This window comes from Talpa occidentalis, unplaced genomic scaffold (genome assembly GCF_014898055.3).
Source record: "Talpa occidentalis isolate TD23 unplaced genomic scaffold, MPIMG_talOcc4v2.1 talOcc4.12, whole genome shotgun sequence".
In the NCBI taxonomy this organism is placed as follows: Eukaryota; Metazoa; Chordata; class Mammalia; order Eulipotyphla; family Talpidae; genus Talpa; species Talpa occidentalis.
In genome coordinates, this window is record NW_023601212.1 from 85,119,599 (window position 1) to 85,140,330 (window position 20,732).

A 20,732-nucleotide genomic window follows, 5' to 3' on the forward strand; every position below is an offset into this window, starting at 1 on the left:
ATTTCTTATTCTTGGTTATTAAGACCTAATGGCACCCAGACATGCAAAGTGATATGAGAGAAGCAAACGCTGTCTCTCAGGGTTTTCATTCCAGCCTGTATCAGTCTTGGCAAGCTGTCCTTTCTTTCCCCTGCAACACCCCGGGAAGTCCTGGTTCCCACACTCAGTTCCTTCCTGCTCCTCCCTCAGCCAAGCCAAGATGCCCAGTTGGTACAAAGGCAAATGGGGGGACGATGTGGACCCGATGCCCTTCCTGGCTCCTCCTGATAAGGAGAGGCTGGAAGCCATGAACAAGTCCTGTGATAGCAAGAAGTCCTGCTGATTCAAAGACAAGAAGGAGGGCTTCATTGTTGGGGAGATCTAGTATGAACAGGGTGATCAGGTTACCGTGAAGACAGTCACCAACCAGGTGAGTGGGAACTAATCTCTAGGGTGAAATTGAACAGACAGCCTGGCTCTGCTGTGCACACACACTTCTGCTCAGGAGGCAGGATGGCAAGAAGAACAGATGCCTCTGAGTCCCCAGTGCTAGGTTCAAATTCAGACTCAACTACACTCATGCTGTGTGGCCCTGGGCAAAACACTTGCCCTCTCTGAGCTTTGGGTCCATCACAATGGAGAGTGAAACGAGTTAGGGCACATGAAAGCACTTTATACACTCTGTAAGAGATGCAGGCAAGAGATTATGGTGAGAGTTACTTATCTTTAAAGTCCCAGACAGCTCCCAGGTGGAACCCATTTTCTGAGAGTGAGAGGGAGCATCCTTTCCACGGCAGCTCCCCTATGTACCCACAAGGGCCTGAGCAATGTAAGACAGGGCCTGAAACATCCTAGCCAACTGGGGTGAGCTCTTCAGCTGCTTGAATTATAGGCCCTTGCTGCTGTGTGGTGCACTGGAGCTGGCTTGTGAGGACTCTGGGCTTGTGAGGACTCCAAACATTCAGGGGCTCTTCAGCCAGTCGCTAAACCATTGGCAGCTTGGCATCAGCCACAATGGAAGCATTTACACCCTGGGAATTGGCAAATGAAACAAATCAGGGATTCCTCCCCTTTGCCCCCTAAACAGCCGCTTTACCAGCACACCACTCTCTCTCTCTCCTAGTCTGCATTGTCTGACTGTGAGGGATCGCTTGAGAGAGCAGATAGAAAATTTGGTTTATTAACTTCCCACCCTGTGACTGACTCCTGGTGAGGCACAGGACATTTTGTTTATTCCTTTCAATAACCTCATGTAATAGGATTTATTGACTCTACTTTGCAGAGGAGGGAAAATAAGGATCAAGGTTATTTTAGGTAACTTGCCTGAGATCACAAAAATAGTAATTGATGAACTCAGAATCCAACCCAGCAGCATTTGGCTCAAACACCCTCTACAGGGCAGGCTATCCCAATGTGGGGCTGCAAGCGGGGAATGGGAGGTCACTCCTTGGTTAGTTTTTTAATAAAAGAAGCCAAGGACCTTCCATGATTTCAGAATTTGCAAACGCTCAGCTTTTTTTTTTATTTTGTGCCACAACTCCCATTCTTTTTTTTTTTTTTTATAGAGGCATGTTTTATTTATTTATTTGTTTGTTTGTTTTGTTTTGTTTATACATGCACTGGGTATAGTCAGAAGCGTGGGAGGGTGAGAGAATTCACCAGAGCCAGAGCGGGGAGCAGAGCAGGCAGAAGGACCGAAGCACACTGCTGAGGGGAGCAGCGGGCAGCAGGAGAGGTCTGCGCGCCATGTGGGACCCTCCTCCGGTGGCCAGGGAGCAGCCAGGTATCGAACTGGTGCCGCAGAGGCTGCGGGCAGCTTCGCAACCCAGCGCTCAACCGCTGCGCCACCGGGGAGGCCCCACAACTCCCATTCTGGGGAGTGGCAGGACGGAGAAGAGGCAATGGCTGGGTTCAAGTGAGTTTGAACATGAAAGTCAAGCTTAATCCTCAGTGAGCAGGGCATTGCAGTGTTGCAAGGAGTGGTGGGGATGAAAGCAGAGTCTAGAAGTCCCAGTTTGGATGCAAATTTAAGGACTCTTCAGTTCCACGAGCATCCATAGTGGACAAGCCAGCCAGGTTTGGGGCAGAAAAGACTGACTCACCTGCCTCCTAAGATAAAGGCAAAGGCCACCATCCCTCAGCTAGAGCTGAAAGAGAAGTGTTTGCATGTGGGCGAGGCCCAAAGATCTGGAAACTACTGGAAATAGACTATGAATAAAGCCATCTTGATTTATTAGTGATGTGGTAACCATTACTGGGTGGATTTTCCAGAACGGTCAAGATTTCAAATGATCTGCTTATTAGACTCATAAATGATTGAAGGTGCCAGAAAGCCCACTATGTGGTCAAGCCTCACATCCAGGTTGCAGGCAGCTCAAGATATTTGTTTTCTTGATCATACATTTTAAAGCTTGGTCCCAGATGCTGGAACTTAAGATCTGGTGCTAGTTTTCACTAGTAGTTGAAGAAACTGGGGGGGTAGAGACAGGGCAGAATTTACCCACCTTGCACAGGAGCTCTGGACTCTAAATGCTGTGTGATTTTCACCCTAACACACCTACTCTTTGACATTCATTATTTTCTTTGTTTGCTTACAGGTTTATCCCTCAAGGTGGTTTAGCGGGAGCAGGGGATCTATTTTTATTGGAAAAGTGCTTTGCTATTTAGAAACTACACAGACACTGCTGTGGCTGTGACAGTAATATTTCTTTACTGCTGCTGTTTGCCTCCACCCACACCCTAGACTGTCACAGTGAAGGATGACATCCCGCAGATGAACCCACCCAAATTCTACCAGGCCAACGATATGGCAGACACGACCTTCTTGAACAAGGCCAGCGTCCTGGACAGTCTGCACCAACACTATAGCAACATGAGGAACTATATGAGTGCCTGAGAGGGGGTGAGGAGGTAAGGTGACTGCAGACCTTCTGCCCCTCCTGATGAGGAGAGGGCATCCACTCCACCTGCCCCAGCAACCAGTACATATTACAGCTCAGGCAAGGGCATGGGGTCATGAATTTCCATCCCAAGTCTCCAGCATCTCAGTGATGGTACCATCTCCACAGTGGGTGAGGCTATTAGCTAGAGTCCTCTTCCTGGAAATTCCAATCAAAACATCATTTCTCCCCTAGTGACTTCGTATAACCTACTAAAAGCGCTGCCCTGTCCATCCATCCACGCTCCATCCACTATTGTCAGTCCTTCCGTCCTTTCGTCCTACCTTCTATCCATCTAGCCATTCATTCATTCAGCAAACATTAAGCACTGTGCTAGAATAAGCAAAGTGGATTATCCTCAGGTCTGCTGACCATCTTGGAAATCCCAAGACAGAGTGTGATTTCCTGGAGGAGTTGGTGGCTAGACAACATGGGATGTAAGGAAGTTTTGGTTTTCCCTCTCTAGATGTTTTTACTAAAAAGGAAAGATGCTTACATGGTAGGAATAGGTGAGGTGGGCTGCTTTCAGGGCCAGTAGCCACTGGGGATTTCCTTCCTCGGGTTGACGGTGACAGCTGCAGCTTCCTCTCTTTATCCTACTTAAGTGCCACTTTCATTCCAGATTCAGGCCCCCAGCAGCACCATGGCCTCAGGGGGTGCTGGGAAGGTCTCTAGAAACTCTTGGGGATATTTTCTGGGCCTACAAGCTAGTGGGGGCATCACCAGACCTCAATCTTGGAAGAATCACCTCTACCCGTGGCTGCACCTGGAGCATGGGCTGAGTGTGCTCCATGAGCAAGCTCAGGGCTGGCATTGGCTCAAGGTCCCTCTGCAGCCCAGCCCATCCTCTCAGGGGTGGCCACACCATGTCTTTAGCCAAGTGACTGAGGCTCTGTGGAGTGTGGCATAGGAAGTCCCCTCTTATAGCAGATGAACCACCAGTTGAACCCCTCTGATGGGCTGGGACTGCTCCACAACCCACTGCTTCCCTCTACGATCCCTTCTGCAAGGGCGGTGGCCTGGGGGCCCTTTCTTTTTCATTCTGACCAAAATAGGGACAACTGGCTTCTGGGCATTTGTCTGCCCCACACCAAGGCCTACCGACAGGCTAAAAGGAAAGGGTGACTCAGTGGCTGGCATCCCAGGATAAAACACTGTGCATCACGCTCTCAGCTCTTCCAGTGGGTTCTCTTTATCTTCTCTTTGCTTCTCATTCTTTGGATTGCTTTCTAGCTAATCAGGTTCCTTTTAAAAATTCAACATATTGCAGGGCCTCCCCGGTAGCGCAGCGGCTGAGCACTGGGTTGCGAAGCTGCCCGCAGCCTCTGCAGCGCCGGTTCAATCCCGGCCACCAGGTGAGTGTTCCACATGGCGCTCAGACCTCTTCTGCTGCCCGCTGCTCCCCTCAGCAGTGTACTTCATCATTCTGCCTGCTCTGCTCTCCGCTCTGGCTCTGGTGAATTCTCTCACCCTCCCGCGCTTCTGACTGTACCCAGTGCTTGTATAAATAAATAAATAAATCTTTAAAAAAAATTTTCAACATATTGCAGGTCTGCTAAGAGAAGCAGGGGTTTGGGGGTGAGCAGAGTGTTTATTCCCACTTGGACCAAAGCAGAAGTTTTAAAATTGAACTGAAAAGTGGTACACAGTGGGGTCATCAGAGGTCAACATGAGTGTCCAGCAAGGACAAAGAAAACTTTAGACCCATGGCTGGGGACCCATCGATTTGGCCATTTCTGCTCCCATGCACTCTTCTCAGATAACTTTCTTTTACTTCCCCATTGATTTTTCTGATTTTTCAATGGGCCCATTTCGTCATAAACTTACCTTGGAGTAAAAAGAGAAGCTGGAGTCTTAAGAGATCAATTGAACCCAGCTGCCACCAGTAGGGGGTTGTGTGTGGCCACAGAGGGAGGACTCTGCAGCTGTTAAAACACCCCAGAAATCTCTGTGAATGCTCATGGAAAATCCCTCAGATATATTAAGTGCAAAAAGCGAGGTATTAAACAGTATTAGTGAATACTATATTTTGTTTTAAAACCAAGGCAGGTGGGTGAGGACATAAGAACATGTCTCTGGATTTGTTTATACATGCCTCAGTGACCATGGGAGGAGGCACAGGAAACCAGGTGTTACCTGCGGGAAGAGGGGCAGGGCGGGCACTTGGTTGGGGGCGGGGGGCATTTTGCTGCGTATTTGCCATACAGTGACTGTGTTATCTATTCAAATAACTAAACCAAAAGTCAGTGAAACAAATACATATTAAAGAGAAGACTGGTCTTGTTTACCGAGGAGAGACTCAGATTCTACCCCCTTCACCTCCAGTCAGGCTGCCCTGTGACAGGCTGGGGCTAGAAGGGCCACCTAAACCATCTTCCTTCCCTCCCTTGGTCTTGTTCTGTGTGACCGTCAACCCTTATAGGTGGCTGCCCATCTACAGGGCCTGAGTGGCCAACATGTACAAGGGCAAAAAGCTCCTGGAGATGCCGCCCCACCTCTTCTCCATCTTGGACAAAGCTAAGCACGACATGTTCATGGCTACGTGGGACTGAGATGCTGGGCCACAGAAGTTCCTTTGCCCTTGTTGCTCCAAAGGCATTAGAGCCACGTGGTACCCAATCCCGACCCTGACACCTCCCCCATCCCCTCCCCACCGCCAGTTGAAGTTCTTAGCTAAATATTGAGTGAGTGCAAGTCCCAGCCTTACCTCACACTCTGTGTCACAAAAACATGGGAGGTCAAGTGAAGTAACTCAGGTTAACAATGTACTCTTCCCTGAATGATTTCTGTCACAGAGCAGAGTCCTATGACATGATTTTATTACCATTTCTCTTCGTGTTATAATACTTAGGAATGGTGGTAACAGTCAGGGTGGGGCGGGTAGGAACAGAGATCGTGGCAAATTCTTGGCCTTTTCATTGATAGTGTCGCTTGCAGGCAGCCATGGACCCTGCAGGACCCTTGGGTTCTCGACCTCCAATGGCTGTTATGGCCACTCTTTTTTTTTTTTTTAAAGTCTCTCTTTTTTTAAAAAAAAAGATTTATTTATTTATTTATACAAGCACTGTATAGTGCTTGTATAAGGGCCCATTAAAAAATCAGTATGGGCCCATTAAAAAATCAGTCAGGAGCGACGGAATGTGACAGAATTCACCAGAGCCAGAGCAGGGAGCAGAGCAGGCAGAAGGACCGAAGTACACTGCTGAGGGGAGCAGCGGGCAGCAGGAGAGGTCTGCGCGCCATGTGGGACCCTCCTCCGGTGGCCGGGGAGCAGCCAGGGATTGAACCGGCGCTGCAGAAGCTGTGGGCAGCTTTGCAACCCAGCGCTCAACTGCTGCGCCACAGGGGAGGCCCTGTTATGGCCACTCTTCAGGTTGGGTGGGATAAGGGAGCTGTGGACTGTTTGGCAGGGTGATGTCAAACATCTAGTTTCTAAGGTTTTCTAATTACAGCTTCCTGTTGTTGTTTTCTTCCCTGCAGATCGTGAAAACCAGTCTATGCTAATCACGTAAGTGTCCCTTCTGTCTCTCAGTCTATACACATGTAATCAGCCCAGTGCCGTACACCTATAATTAAGCCTTCTTAGAATTTTGGTGGGACTTTGTATGGAAATCTGCGGGCAGCAAGTGGGATGAGCAGGATGTGCTGGGCTTCAGTCCTGAGGGGAAGACCAGAGTGCACAAGCTGACTGGGGGCATCATGCACTTTGGCAACATGAAGTTCAAGCAGAAGCCCAGAGAGGAGCAAGCTGAGGTGGACACCGAGGAATGTAGGTGTTAGATCAGGGCCATTCTGGAGGAGGCAGCTGGTGTCCAGGGTTTACTGCTCTCCAGGGCTTCTTGCACATTTCAGACATACCAGGCTCAATGGAGGCTGCAAACCAGAAATGCCCCTTGCATGCCCAGACTTCCATATCCTCCAGAGACAAGCCAGGAGTCAGAGCCACGCTTTTGGTGTCACATTCTGCAGCAGTTCTTCAGGTTCTTCAACCACCACGTTTGTGCTGGCACAGGAGTACAAGAGGAAGGGCATAGACTGACTCTTCATTGACTTCAATCTTGACCTGCAGCCTGCATCGACCTTCTGAAAAAGGTGAACTGCTTCCCTAAGGAGGGGTATGAGGCGGGCTGAGGACTCCACAGGGGCCTACAGGGAGATGGTGCCTGGATGTGGGGAAGTCAGCAGTACCATTGATGTGGTGTGACCTCTAGCTTCCTCTATGCAAAATAGTGTCAATAGCAACCTCAGTGGCCATGGCTAATTGGGCTGCTATGTGCCTTAGCTCGCTGGATCATTACAAGTGACCACAGTGGGGGATGATTTATTATAACCATTTCACAGATGGGGACACTGACACACAGAGAAGGGAGGTCACTGATCCAAGGTCATGCAACCTGTAAGTGACAGAATGAGATTCTAATACCAATCTAACAGTCTCCCCTATAGCCACACCATAAAAAATGCATTAACAAATGGCCTAGAATATATATTGTTGATTAAATGAAGAAAAGGAATAGAAAAATGCACTGATGAGACAGATGACCAAATTTAAAGAAAGTGTGTTTGCAGCATTGCCTCAATGTTAATTTCCCAGTTTTCATTATTGTACAGTGTTTCTGTTAACATTTGGAGATGTTAGATGAAGGGTACATAGAATACTTTGCACTGTTTGTGCAGTATTTTTGCAAACCCGAAATTATTTCAAAGTGAAAATTTAAAAAGTAAAAGAACAAAAGAACCTATTTTGTCCCTGAGGCTCGTCTCTGGGCAGCCATAGATAATCTATCTTGGAGGCAGCCAGGGGTCCCTGAGGCTCCCAGGAAAACAGGGTGTCCAAACACAGGCTGTGTACACAGACCCCCGTATCCCCCAACACCAACAATTACCTCTCTGTCCAGCTGTCACAGAGCCTGAAATGTCCTCCTGCTTGAGCTTTGAGGTTAAGGATTACCCTCTTCCAGATGTCTTTTTTTTTTTAAGATTTATTTATTTATACAAGAACTGGGGTATAGGCCAGATCCACGGGAGGGTGAGAGGATTCACCAGAGACAGAGTGAGGAGCAGAATAGGCAGACAGACCGAAGGCACTGCTGAGGGGAGCAGCGGGCGAGACAGGAGAGGTCTGCCGGACCATGTGGGTATCTCCCTGGCCGGCCGGGATCGAACCCACACTGCAGAGGCTGTGGACAGCTTCACAACGCTGCGCTCAACCTGCTGCACCACTGGGGAGGCCCACAGATGTCTTCTTCTTTTTTTTTTTTTAATTTTATTTTTATATTCCCCATACTATTACAACCCCCTTATTTTGACCCCAAGCCCTCCTTTCCCCGCCCCCACCCTCCATAAAGTGTCTCAGGTTCATAGTTGTTTGTTGATTTTGATATTTTCTTTCTTATAGTTATTCTTTTTCCTGGTCCCTTATTTAAGTTTTCTAGATTCCTGCTATGAGTGAGACCATCCGGTATTTTTCTTTTTCTTTCTGGCTTATTTCGCTGAGCATGATCCCTTCCAGCTCCATCCATGTTGCTGCAAATGGCATGTGTTTATCTTTTTTAAATGCTGAGTAAGATTCCATGGTGTATATGTACCACCTCTTCTTGATCCAGTCATCTGTTTTTGGGCATTTGGGTTGTTTCCATAGCTTAGCTATTGTAAACAGTGCTGCTATAAACATAGGGGTGCAGGTGCTCTTTGGAATGGATGTTTCTGTGTCCTTTGGGTAAATACCTAGGAGTGCAATTGCTGGATCATATGGAAGCTCTATGTTTAATAGGTCAAGAAATCTCCACAAAGCTCTCCATAGTGGTTGCACCAGTTTGCACTCCCACCAACAGTGCAGAAGAGTTCCTATTTCTCCACAACCTCACCAATATTTGTTGTTGCTTGTTTTTTTAATATGTGCCATTCTCACTGGTGTAAGATGGTATCTCATGGTAGTTTTGATTTGCATTTCCCTGATGACAAGTGATGTTGAACATTTTTTCATATGCCTGTTGGCCATTTGCATTTCCTCTTCAGAGAAGTTTCATTTTAGCTCTTCTGCTCATTTTTTGACTGGATTATTTTCTTTGTTTTTGTTGAGTCTCATCAGCTCTTTGTAGATTTTTGTGACCAGTCCTTTATCATTAGTGTTGTGTGCAAAATGTTCTCCCAGTCGGTGGGGTTTCTCTTTGTTTTTGTTATTGTCTCTTTTGCTGTGCAGAAGTTCTTTAATTTGATGTAGTCCCAGCTGTTTATCTTTGCCTTCACTATCACTGCTTTGGGTGATGTGTCTGTAAAGATGTCTTTGAGGTGCATGTCATGTAGTGTTTCGCCTATATTTCCTTCTATGTATTTTATGGTTTCAGGTCTTATGTCTAGTTTTTTAACCCATTTTGAGTTGGTTTTTGTGCATGGTGTTAGGTAGTAGTCAAGCTTCATTCTTTTGCTTGTAGCGACCCAGTTTTCCCAGCACCATTTATTGAACAAACTTTCTTTGCTCCAATGCATATTCTTTGCTCCTTTGTCAAAGATTAGTTGACCATAAATCCCCATAGATGTCCTCTTTAATAGCCTTGACCTTCCTCCAATGGAGACATATTAAGTCATGAACAGCATTTCTGAGCTCACTTTTTTGTAAGAAAAGCTGCATAAAGCCCCTGGGTGGTCAGGAATGTCACTGTGGAGAAGCAAATAAAGAGAATTAACAGCAGAGAGGATAGGTGTCATTGACTTCTCAGTTTTTCTGAGAGCTATTGTTTAGCTTTAGATTAGCATTTGGGACTCTATGGCCCCTTCAGAAGTCTGCCAGTCCCTTCCATTGGACATGATGAATTCTGGCCTCTTTTATGCCCAAATGGCCACGAGTTTCTGCTTCCTGGTTGGCCGCATGCGTGGGGCATTCTGCCCCCAGAACAATGCCATAGTGACCTTGTTGGGATGCTTGGCCTCCCTTAATGCTACCCACTCCTCTTTCCTTCTAGTCCACGGGCATCTTCTCCATCTTGGAGGAAAAGTGTGTCTTCCCCAAAGCCACCAATGCCACATTCAAGGCGGTCCTGTATGACAACCACCTGGACAAGTCCAAAACTTCCTCAAGCCCAAGGGGGACAAGGGCAAGGGGCATGAGGCCCATTTAGAGCTCGTCCACTATGCCGGCACTGTGAGTACTGCTTTAGCACCCCCACCCCTGTAGCCACCTGCCGGCTGTGGTCCACTCCTGATACACCCTTCCCGAGCCCCTTGCCTCCAACTAGCACAGTCATGGCGTGATCAGCTCATTGAAATACTTCCTCATCACTTCTCCCACTGAAAACTCCAAAGCAGTTCAGCGAAGGATGCCCCCTAGAGAGCAGCCAGCAGTTTGTGCCCTCAGACCTGCCAGGTCCACACCATCCTCTAACGGCCCATGGTTTGATGGCTGAACTTTGGTCATGGTCAGAAGTGGCATTTGCATAAATAAATAAATAAATGATTCTATGAGCCCATTAATTATTTCCCAATTGATTAAGTCATCTCTCTGATAGCTTGTAGCTGCCAGCCCAAGGTGACATCTACAGAGTGACTTTATCACTCATGACAAACTTAGTCCTTAGGGAAGAGGGAAATTAAGTGCAGTCAGGACTCTCGAGTTCTATTTGAATAATTGATAATGGAGACAACACTCATTCAAAAAGCTTATAAAATCTGTTTACTTTCCCTGGAATTTCAAAATTGTCATACATGCCAAAGTCCCTGTTACCGCCAAAATTTGTTGAGTTTTTATGGGTTAAGAGGAGGAAAACAGCAGCCTCAGAGCTGTCAGGAAAGATTGGGCATCTGGGCCAGAAGGTTATGATCTCATCAACCATAACAATGCCAATTACTGCAAAGTGGATGGTGCTGATGTGCTGGAGAACAGCTGGCTGGGGCTGAATTGCAGTGTTCCCCTCGCCTCCCACTAGAGTCAGAAGAGATCCGAATTTATAGCAATAGAATATTCAAAGTCAAATGGGCCTATGCACTCCCAAGAAGGCTCTAAAATGAGGCTCAGGGATGACAAATGACACTTTGTAGGAGATGAACAAGCCAAAGGTTTGGGCTTCTCTCGTCTGCTTCCCTCAATGGAAGGATCTGAGAGGCACCTTCCTCTTTGCATCTCCAGCTGGGGCCACAACATCAATGGGAAACAGAAATTAGTAGCTGTCTAATTACCTAGACAGATGGAGCCCCTAGTTCTGAATGGATGGAGCCTCACTTCCACCAGGCAGTGGCTCAGGGGTTGTGTACTTCTCGGCAAGGAGAGACCAGATGACCTTGTAGAGAGCTTGTTGTGTAGCTGGTCAAGGCCAGTCACTGACAGTAAGGGCTGAACATGAAAAAATCAATCCAATTACGTACAAGAAAATCCAGGGGTCAGGGAAGTAATTATTGTTGGAAAAGCAAGACATAGACAAGAAGGTCACAGCCTAGCAGATAATAGTGGGGAGTCCTGGTTTGTCAGCAACGCTGTGACAAGGTGTTCTATATAGGCAAACTGCAAATACGTGAGAAGGCAATTGATAAAGTCTCCACCTCAGGCTGGGGGTTCATGAACATCTCAGGACCCCAGGCAAGTCACAGGACAAGGACTGAGCCAGGGCTTCAAGGTGGATCCTGGGGTCCCAGTGGGTCAGAGCTGTGGGCAGAGGTTCTGGCTATGGGACCTGAAAGGAAAAGTCTGGGCCTGAAAGAAACCACTGGCATTTACCCCCTTCTAAGTGGGTTACAACATCACGGGCTGACTGGAGAAGAAGACTCCCGGAATGATAGTGGTGGGCTCATTCCAGAACTCAACCCTGGGGATTCTGGCCCTTCACTTCAAGGAAGAGGAGGCTCCTGGTACGGCTGATACCATATTGTGTCCAGTCTTTCTATGCTAATGCCCTTCGGTGGCCAAAATAGAATATAAAACTCTCTTACTCAACTTTTGATGAATGAATAAGTGACAAGTGCTTGAGTTAGGCCATGGATGATGCTGCAAAAAGGGGATGCAGATGCAACCTGGGAATTTCCATTAACTGAGCTGATCACTGGGTCCACAACAGCTCCAGGTAGGGCGAGAGTGCTTTAGAAAAGTTGATACCCACACACTCTGTGTTTATTTTCTGCTTCATGCTCTTCTGTCTGAGGTGAATGCAAAGCCAGCTCTGCTTCCCTCCTCAATGGAAGCTGCCCAGTGGAGCTGCCACTCAGCAGGGCAAGAACTGCAGATCTCCTGGGGCTGACATCCTTTCTCTAGGTGTTCTGTGGCTCTTCCTCCTCCCCAAGCAATGGGAGCATTTTGTCACCTTGAGCCCTAAGTCAAAGGTCACACATTCTCCAGGGAGCACAACACTCCTTTTGACAACTAGGCCATAGTCCGTTCATTCTCCCACTCCCCATTACATCTCATTAGGAGGCCCTACCTCATCTAGTCCCTCCCCAAAAGTCTTTTTTACAAGTCAGAGAATGCATGTCCTTTGACACAAAGCAATTAATGGGACTGCTGCCCCATTGCTGGGTATTGGGTACTGATGTGAACTGTGCTTTTTTCTCTTCTCCAACCAGAAGCAAGAAGCAGAAAAGAGGGTCCTCTTTGATGGCAGTCTCCAACTTCCACAGGATGAGTAGGGGCTGCCCCAGAGGCCACCCTGTGTCCAGTGATTCAAACCCTACCTTTCCATGGTGTGGTGGTCTGGCTGCCACTTCAAAGTCATGGACAGGATGATTTCACTTCTAAGCCTATGGTTGCTTCTGTCATTCAAGAAGCCTGTTTCCCTCTGAAGGATTCACAGAACCACAGGACCATGGAGCAGAAAGAAAGACCCTTAGAGATGGTCCAGTTCAATTACATCATCTTCACACTGAAACCAAGAGAGTGATGGGACTTGCCCAACATGACAAAGCAAGGTATCAGTGCCTAAGGCTTTATGTCCTAAAGTTGGCTGGCAGGTCTTCTAGACAATGTTTGGGCATTAGTATAAGCAGTTTCCAAAGTGACAAAGGGCAGCCAATGGGGAAATGTTGCGTGAAGAAGAATTTTATTACTTCCCTAGGATTCTAAGTCAAAGGGAGCCAGCTCATTGGAGGCATCATAGCAGAGGAGCAGCAACCTTCCAGTAGGGAGATTAGCCATGGGCAGGCACAATGGTTCTTTCTACCACCAAGATTCTACAAAAAGCCAGCACTGAATCAGTAGGGTCCCACTTATTGTAAAACATATCAAACCGAGCAAGTCACTGGACTTCTAAGAGCAGTGTTACCCAATGAACTTTTAGAGATGATGGGGAAGATCTCTTCTGTCCAATATGGCAGCCACTGCTCAATAGAATAGCCAACAGCCAACCATGGTTATTGAGAACATAAAAAGTAGCTGGTATGGGCCTCCCCTGGTGGTGCAGGTGGTTGAGCACCACGCTGTGAAGCTGTCTGCAGCTTCTGCAGTGCTGGTTCTATCCCGGCTGGCTGGCGGGTGTCTCCCTGCTGGAAGTGTTTAGGAGCTGTGAAGTTCATGTTCCCACCAACTTAAGTCCATTTTTAACCATCAGGGATGATGGGGGCAAAACGGTGCAATGAAAGAATCCCCAACAAGGGGTCATCCAGAAATCATGTTCTGGCTGCTATGTAAAGCAGAGTGGTGCTCACCCAGCCAGAACTCACACTTAGGAGAGCCTCTGGGCCCTGGCTCACTGGTGGGGACTTGGGACCCCCTAGGTCTTGGTGAGAGGAGATTGCAGTGGATGACATGGATGCCCAGTTCAGCCTCCTTGAATGGCAAGGAGAGACCTGTCTCACCCTAACGAGTGACTCCTACCCTGGGCCAGGTGTGGTGGTTGTCCACCTGATCATGCACCAGTTGGCTTGCAACTGAGTCCTGGAAGGCATCCATATTTGCAGGAAGGGCTTCCCAAATAGGTTGCAGTACCCAGAGTGAGAGGTGTCTTCTTGCTACCTAGAGTACAGTTCTCCATTTCCAGGGATTGACTGTTGTAGAATTAGTCCCACTGCAGCAGACACTGTGGGTGTGATGATGGACGCTGCTTTGCTCTCACTATTTTAGTACATGCTGGCACAATCCTCAACTGCCAGCACCTCTATTTCTTTGCCTGGGGGCTTTCCCTAGATGCTGGAGCCTGCCTTGCTACCAGGCAAGCTGAAAATATCAGGCATGACTTGGTGGCGCAGGCTTCTACCAGTGACAAAGGACGGTTAGTGCATAAACACTTCAGTCCCTCAGTCTTCTGGGGGCTAACTCAGAGGCATGTTCTGTATCGGCTTTCAGATACAGTGTGCTGGTAAAAGGCTCTACAGGTTTAATAAAAATGATTTGCAGGGCTGCCCATTTTCATGATATAAACGTTCCTACCAAGACTGATTTCAAGCTACCAACAGGACATCCCTGAATGTGGGGCTGGGAAGAAATATTCACAGTTGGCTGTTACAACCTGGTGGGTGCTGGTTATAGCACACCACAATTCTCAGGGTCCCCCAGCAAGCTTAAATTGGGGTCCCAGTTGCCCATTGTGATAACTGGCTGGATAACATGTCTTTTATTGGTTTCCCTGCCCACTTCTTAATGCTGCCACCTCCCAAATACACAAATTGCACGTGTCTACTTCTGGGGCAACCCAAAATTAAGACCCTCACCTTAAGATGATTTTACTTCTCTATATCTACTTGCTAATACATATAGCTACAGAGTGATGGAGCAAGAAGGGTCAGTAGCACGCTCTGAAATCTGTGATTGGGGAGGGATGTGCCCAACTTCACAAAGGGGCTGCTGGCAGGTCAGGAAGAGAGGTGCATCTCCTCTTCCGGGACCAATGCTCCCTTTTCTACTCTCAGTTCTATCAGAAAATAATTATTTTGTGTCTTCATTTTTAGGAAAACCTCCTCCCTAAACCCCAACACCCACAAACATTCACCCCCCCAAGCCTCCCATCAGTCCCACCTGTCTGCATGTGTGGGCACCTGTAACACAGGTCTAACCCTGGCACCCAGGCTCTTTGACAGACCACAGGCTGCCAGCTTAGAAAGGATAACAGTGTTATTTCTCTCCTAACAGGTACCAAGTCCTGAATCCCAACATCATTCCTCAGGGTTTTGTGGACAACAAGAAGGCCTCAGAGTTGCTAACTGGTTCCATCAACCTGGATGTGAATGAATAAAAAATCTGACATACCAAGGTAGGGGCCTCTAATGGTGCTCCCTCTCTGCCCCCTTTTAGCTTTGTCCCAAGAAGATGGGCTTCCAGGTGTGAGTACCAGCTCTCAGCAGTGGACCAGTTGCATGCCTTAGGCAAGCCTCTCAGCTGCTGAGAGCCTCAGTGTCCTTCTTGGAAAAAATCAGGACTGATAAAGTCAATCTCATGAGGCTTGGGGGTGATTAGCAGCAATGTGCATGAAAACTCAGCTCATACAGAGTGGTATTCAATAAATGGTAGAATATTCTTAGTACTGCATGAGTCCCAGACTTCTAAGAATAAAAAGAGTCAATCAGAATCAAGTGCCTGGATTTAACCAGCAGGATGTGTGTGGGTGGGGTTGGGGGTGAAGCACCATAATCTCAGCCCACCCACACAGACAGCCCTGGGCCCTGAGCTGGCAGGTGAGTCAGAGTTGACTTAGGCAGCAGCCTCCTGGTCCTGACTCATGGTGCCTGGGCCACCCTGTGTCTGTCCCACTTCCTGGCCCTGCAAAGTCCTGTTGGGATTGTAAGCATCAGCCAGGCAAATGATGTGAGATGTCCGTCTACTCCAGACTGTACCCCAATATGACAGCTTACTTAAAAACCCAGATTTAATGTTTGTATCTCTTTCCTCTCCTTCCTCATACCCCCAGGAGTAGCCCTTGACCTGAATCTTTTTTTTTTTTTTAAAGATTTATTTTATTTATACAAAAGCTGGGGTACAGGGCAGATTTGCGGGAGGGTGAGAGGATTCACCAGAGACAGAGCAGGGAACAGAACAGGCAGACGGACCGAAAGCACTGCTGAGGGGAGCAGCGGGCGAGTCAGGAGAGGTCTGACTCCATGTGGGACTCTCCCTGGCCGGATGGGAATCGAACTGGCGCTGTGGAGGCTGCGGACAGCTTCACAGCATTGCGCTCAACCCGCTACGCCACCAGGGAGGCCCTGTCCTGAATCTTTATGTTAACCATTCCCTTACCTTTAAAAAAAATAGCTTTATATACACATATGGCCCAGGTTTTGAACTTGGTGAAAGTCTCATACTTCATACTTGATACATTCTTCTGTGACATGCTTTTGTCACTTGTCATCACGTTTCTAAGCTTCATCCTTGTTGGCCATATCACTTATTCTTTTTCTTCTCCTTGGATATTGGGTTGTTCCTTCTCCCTTTTTTGCAGTTACCAGCAATGCTGCTATGAACATCTTGCACACAGTCCTAATAGGTGCTTCTCTAGACCTAAGCTCTCATCCTTGGCTGTATATTAGGATCATCTGAGCTGCGCAGGAAATTGAAATCACTATGCCCAGGCACCACCATTGTTCCAAAGCCCTCCAGGTGGGGCCACTAGGATAGAGAGATACACCGAGAAGGACAGTTTCCTGCTGCAGGGTATACTAACACTGAACTTGACAAGGGAATGTCAAGCCATTTTTCAGAACTGATGTACCAATTCATCTTCCCCTTGATCCTCATCCTTGCCTCCACTTCTTTTACCTTATATGTCACAGGTGGAAGAAGGGTGAAAGGTATCTTATAACTGAAAATTTGCATTTCTCCAAGGTTGGGTGTCTCCAGCTCCTTCTAACACACATTGCAATGCTAGCCTTGTTTTCCTGGCATGAGTCCCAATCACACGAGAGCTGGATGCCTGAAATTGTGTAGCACTGGTAAAATTCTCCCTCCTTTTTATAAAGTCAACTCCCTCTCCCCTCATGATCACTTTCCCTCTTTCTGCTCCCAGATCCCATGTGACCATGATTAACAACTGTCCCGAGGTGGCCTGGAAAGGAGGCCCCTTGGCTTTCTGCCTGCTGGGCACTAGCCAAAGCAGTGAGGATGATGACGGCTCATCACACTTGGAGCTTCCCAGTTAACAGAAGTTCTTTTCCATTCTTTCCACTTGTTACCTCATTTCATCCTTACAGCCACCCTCTGAGGACGGGGCCAGCTCTCCATTTCACAGATGAGGACTAAGGTCCTGAGGTGTGAGGAGGTATGTCCAAGTTCCTCTGGCTAGCAAGTGCAAGGCCAGAGCTAGAGCCCAGAGGAGACTCCAAGAGCAAGAGGAACGGGAGGCTGAGGCTGCAGCTGAGGCTGGCAGTGGTCTGTCCCCTGGAGGTGTCCAGGGGGAGTCAGCTATTTCTGAGAGGCTCACACATCAATCAGCTCCAGACTGGCTCTTTTGATTCTTAAGAACTCTTCTGAACTTCAGAACTTTAGAAATGTCATTGGTGGCAGCTGGGCTGTTTTCAGACATGTGTCTCTTCACTCCACCCAGTTATTCTTTCGAGCAGGTATCCTGGTCAAGCTTGAAGACATGTGGGACGAGCATCTGGCCAAGATCATGACAGTGTTGCAGTGTCAGCTTTGGGGTTTCCTTATGAGGACTGAATTCAAGAAGAAGCTGGATGGAAGGTAATGCTCACAAACATCAATGAAAGGTTTGGCGCGGTAAAGACAAGGAGAGCCAGGCTACATTTCTCAAAGGGAGGGAAAGTTTATTGCGCCCCGGGCGGACCTCACAGACCCAAGGCAGGGGTCAGTGGAGTCGCGCTCGTTGTTAGGGGGAAGCAGGGTTTTATAGGGCGAGGAGAGGTCAGGTGGGTAGTTGGGCTCGTAGGGCGGGAAAAGTTTGTAGGGCAGGTAGAGGTTCTTTGTCTGAGATGAGACTCGTAGTGGGAGGGGGGAGGCTCATTGTCTGAGTCCTCCAGGTAGGTATCCGCATTCCTGCCCCCCAGGTGGGCTTCCGGGTAGGCTTTTGCATTCCGGCCTGCTGCATGGACCTTTCAATCAACAGGGCAGGACCACTGAAGCCACGCTTATACCCACAGAATGACCAGGGATCCCACCCACACAGTGATCAGTTCATTAGTGACAAGAGGCAGGGAGGGGACGGGAGGGTGCCTGTGTCTTTGCTTAGCCAAAGAACCCTATCACAGGCCTATGCTAGTCTCCTAGAGACGCTTCAACAAAGCATCACATACTGTGCCTGAAAACAGAGAAGTGTATATTCTCACGGACCTGAAGGTTTGCAGTCTGAAAGCAATGGGTTTGAAGAGTCACGCTCCCTCTGAAGCCTCTAGCAGAGGCTACTTTCTTGCCTCTTCCATCCTTATGGCCTCAGCCATTCTTTGGCTGTGGCCACATCACTCCAGTCTCTGCCTCTATCTTCATAAGGCCTTCTCTCTGTGTTCAGGACACCTGTCAGTTAGGATCAGGGGCCTACCCTACTCCAATATGGCCTCGTCTTAACCTAACCACATCTGCAAAGATTTATTTCCAAACAAAGTCACATTTACAAGTGACATTCACTTGGGGTTAGGACTTCAGCATATCTTTTGGGGGTGAACACAATTCAACTCATAATATTATAGAGCAACCCCGATATTAAACGGGTTCCTGGCTGTGGGTCCTCACCCGCGCGCTTTAAAGGGACTTATGAATACTCTACTACAGACACACACAAAAGGGTTAATAAAAGGTTTATTTACAAGAGAAAAAGAAATAAGGAAAATGTACAACTCAGGGAGAAAATAGGGAAATAAAGTCTTTAATGCGTCCTACCCGATCCGACGACCTGGAAACCCAAAGTCACTCTCAGAGCTGGCCGGACGCTGCGAGCTGGCCGAGAGCCCAAAAATGGAGAGCCCCCAAAGCCCACGTGTCTGCCTTTTGTATCCACCTGGCTGCTTAACCCCACCCTCAGGTCCCAGCCACCTTCCTTTTGGTGGTGATGGGATTTGGAGTTCCCAGTGTCTTTGGCTTTGACCTGGGGTGGGGGTGGAGTCCACAAAGCCTATATGGAATTTGCTTTGGGACATCCTTTTCCCCCTAACAATAACAGAGACCACCTAATATAACCTTCTCTCAACAGTGTTGAAGCCATGTTCCCAACCTTCCCCTCACTTGATCTGGATGGTGGTGATGTGAGAGGGATGTGCCAGGGGCAGCCGCCATTTTACAGAAGTAGAAACTGAGGTCAGAAGGGCTAAGGAATTGGGCCAGGTTCATGCAGAGATTGAATGAGGGCCCAGGAAATCTCATTTCAAACCCCACCTCACAATCATGTTTATCAGCTATTTCCTTAATGTAGCCATTAGAAAATAGCTTGGACTTCCATGACTGAACGGCTCTTTATGGTTATAATATTAGTAATAGTAACAGTGATGGGTAAATAATAACAGTCATGAAGCCCTGAGGCCCACCAACAGGTTCTCCGTGAATGCCATGTCCAACAGGTTCCCCGTGAAGGCAGGCACACCTGTTGGAGTTGAAGGGTGGGACAGCAGCCCCGACCCAGCCCAGGGACTTGGAGGTTCTCAGTATGTGACAGATGAATGAAGTTCAGGGTACAAGGAGGGGTGGATTCCAGAGACTTAGCAGATCATGGGATTCAGAGACTATTGGATGATTTGGGGAAGGACGCAGAGGAGAGGAAATACAGGAAGAAATGGGTGGTGTGTCTTGGTCTCCTGCTCTCTGCCATCAAAGAGGCCAGACCCTGATACCTGCATGTTGAGCCCTGTAACTCTGGGTTCCTTTGCAGAATCGGCCTGAAAGTCCTCAAGCGGAACATGCGGAAGTTCCTGTAGCTGCGTTTCTGGGGCTGGTGGAACCTCTACAACAAGGTGGGTGCTGGGAGGCCATGCCGGCCGGGACTGCCATTGCCGGTGGGCTGGGGTCCTCGGTCCTGTGTGGGGGTATCTCTTGGGAGTGGGATGTTGCAGGATGCTGCAAAGATGTCTGAAAATGAAGTACTTTAGAGATGAAGGAAGAGAGGAAGGTCCAGTCTGAGGCACAGACCTTCCCCTGGGACCCTGGCCAAGCCTACCCAACACTCTATGATACTGCTTAGGTCCAGGTCAAGCCGCTCCTGAACACGGCACGTCAAGAGGAAGAGATGAAGGCCAAGGAGGAGGAGCTGAGAAATGCCATGTCCAAAACACAGGAGCTGGTGAACAAGATCAAAGAACTGGAGGAGAAGATTGCCGTGCTCAGCCAAGAGAACAACCCACCATCCAGCTGCAGGCTGTACGCGAAGCCCTGAGGGGGAGGGGAGCGAAAGGCTTGGCAACTGCCCAAGAGGCAGACCCAGGAAGGAGAGAAGCCATGTCCCTCCAGACCACCAGGGATTCCCAGCCCTTACTTTCCCTTCATTGCAATGTCATTGCAATGTGCCCTTCACCTAACTATCAAAAAGTCTCCATCATATACTTATTGTCCCACAAGAGCAGCCTGGGAATGCATAGGGCTGCTGGGATTGTCCAGACATGGCAGCCACAAGATGAGGTGAAGCAGCACTCCTGGGGGGAGCCGAGCTCTGCCTGGGACCCTCAGTGACTGGTCCTCTTTTCTTTGCCTCCTTTGCCTGGCCGGTCAAGTGCAATACTGCCCTCCTGGGAAGGACAAATGGCCTGGTTTCCATGGGGAGCCCCTGCATTCCCCATTGGGACTGTGTTCACTACCAAGACCCTCCTTGTTTACCAAGGGGATTTCTCTGATCTGACCTCCCACAACCTCAAAATGCCTGATTTTCATATGCATCATATAGGGTAGAAAACTCCACTTGGGGCCTCCCTGGTGACGCAAGGGTTAAAGTCAGTGCTATCAAGCTATCGCCAGCCACTGCAGCACAAGTTCAATCC

The 20,732-nt window shown here is 48.3% G+C and overlaps 1 protein-coding gene across 9 annotated transcripts in view; it reads right to left on the minus strand.

Annotated features, from left to right (window-relative positions):
• KPNA7 (karyopherin subunit alpha 7) overlaps positions 1–20,732 on the minus strand; it is a 79,966-nt gene that overhangs the window by 36,666 nt on the left and 22,568 nt on the right. For 4 of the 9 annotated variants that reach the window (XM_054693711.1, XM_054693710.1, XM_054693709.1 and 1 more), the window contains one exon: positions 4,746–4,843. The exons of 4 other annotated variants lie outside the window; for them this stretch is intronic. In XM_054693711.1, the coding sequence (XP_054549686.1) occupies positions 4,746–4,843 (98 nt within the window). Of the gene's footprint in view, positions 1–4,745; positions 4,844–20,732 lie in introns of those variants that run through there. One more of the 9 variants, XM_054693715.1, reaches the window with a different exon arrangement.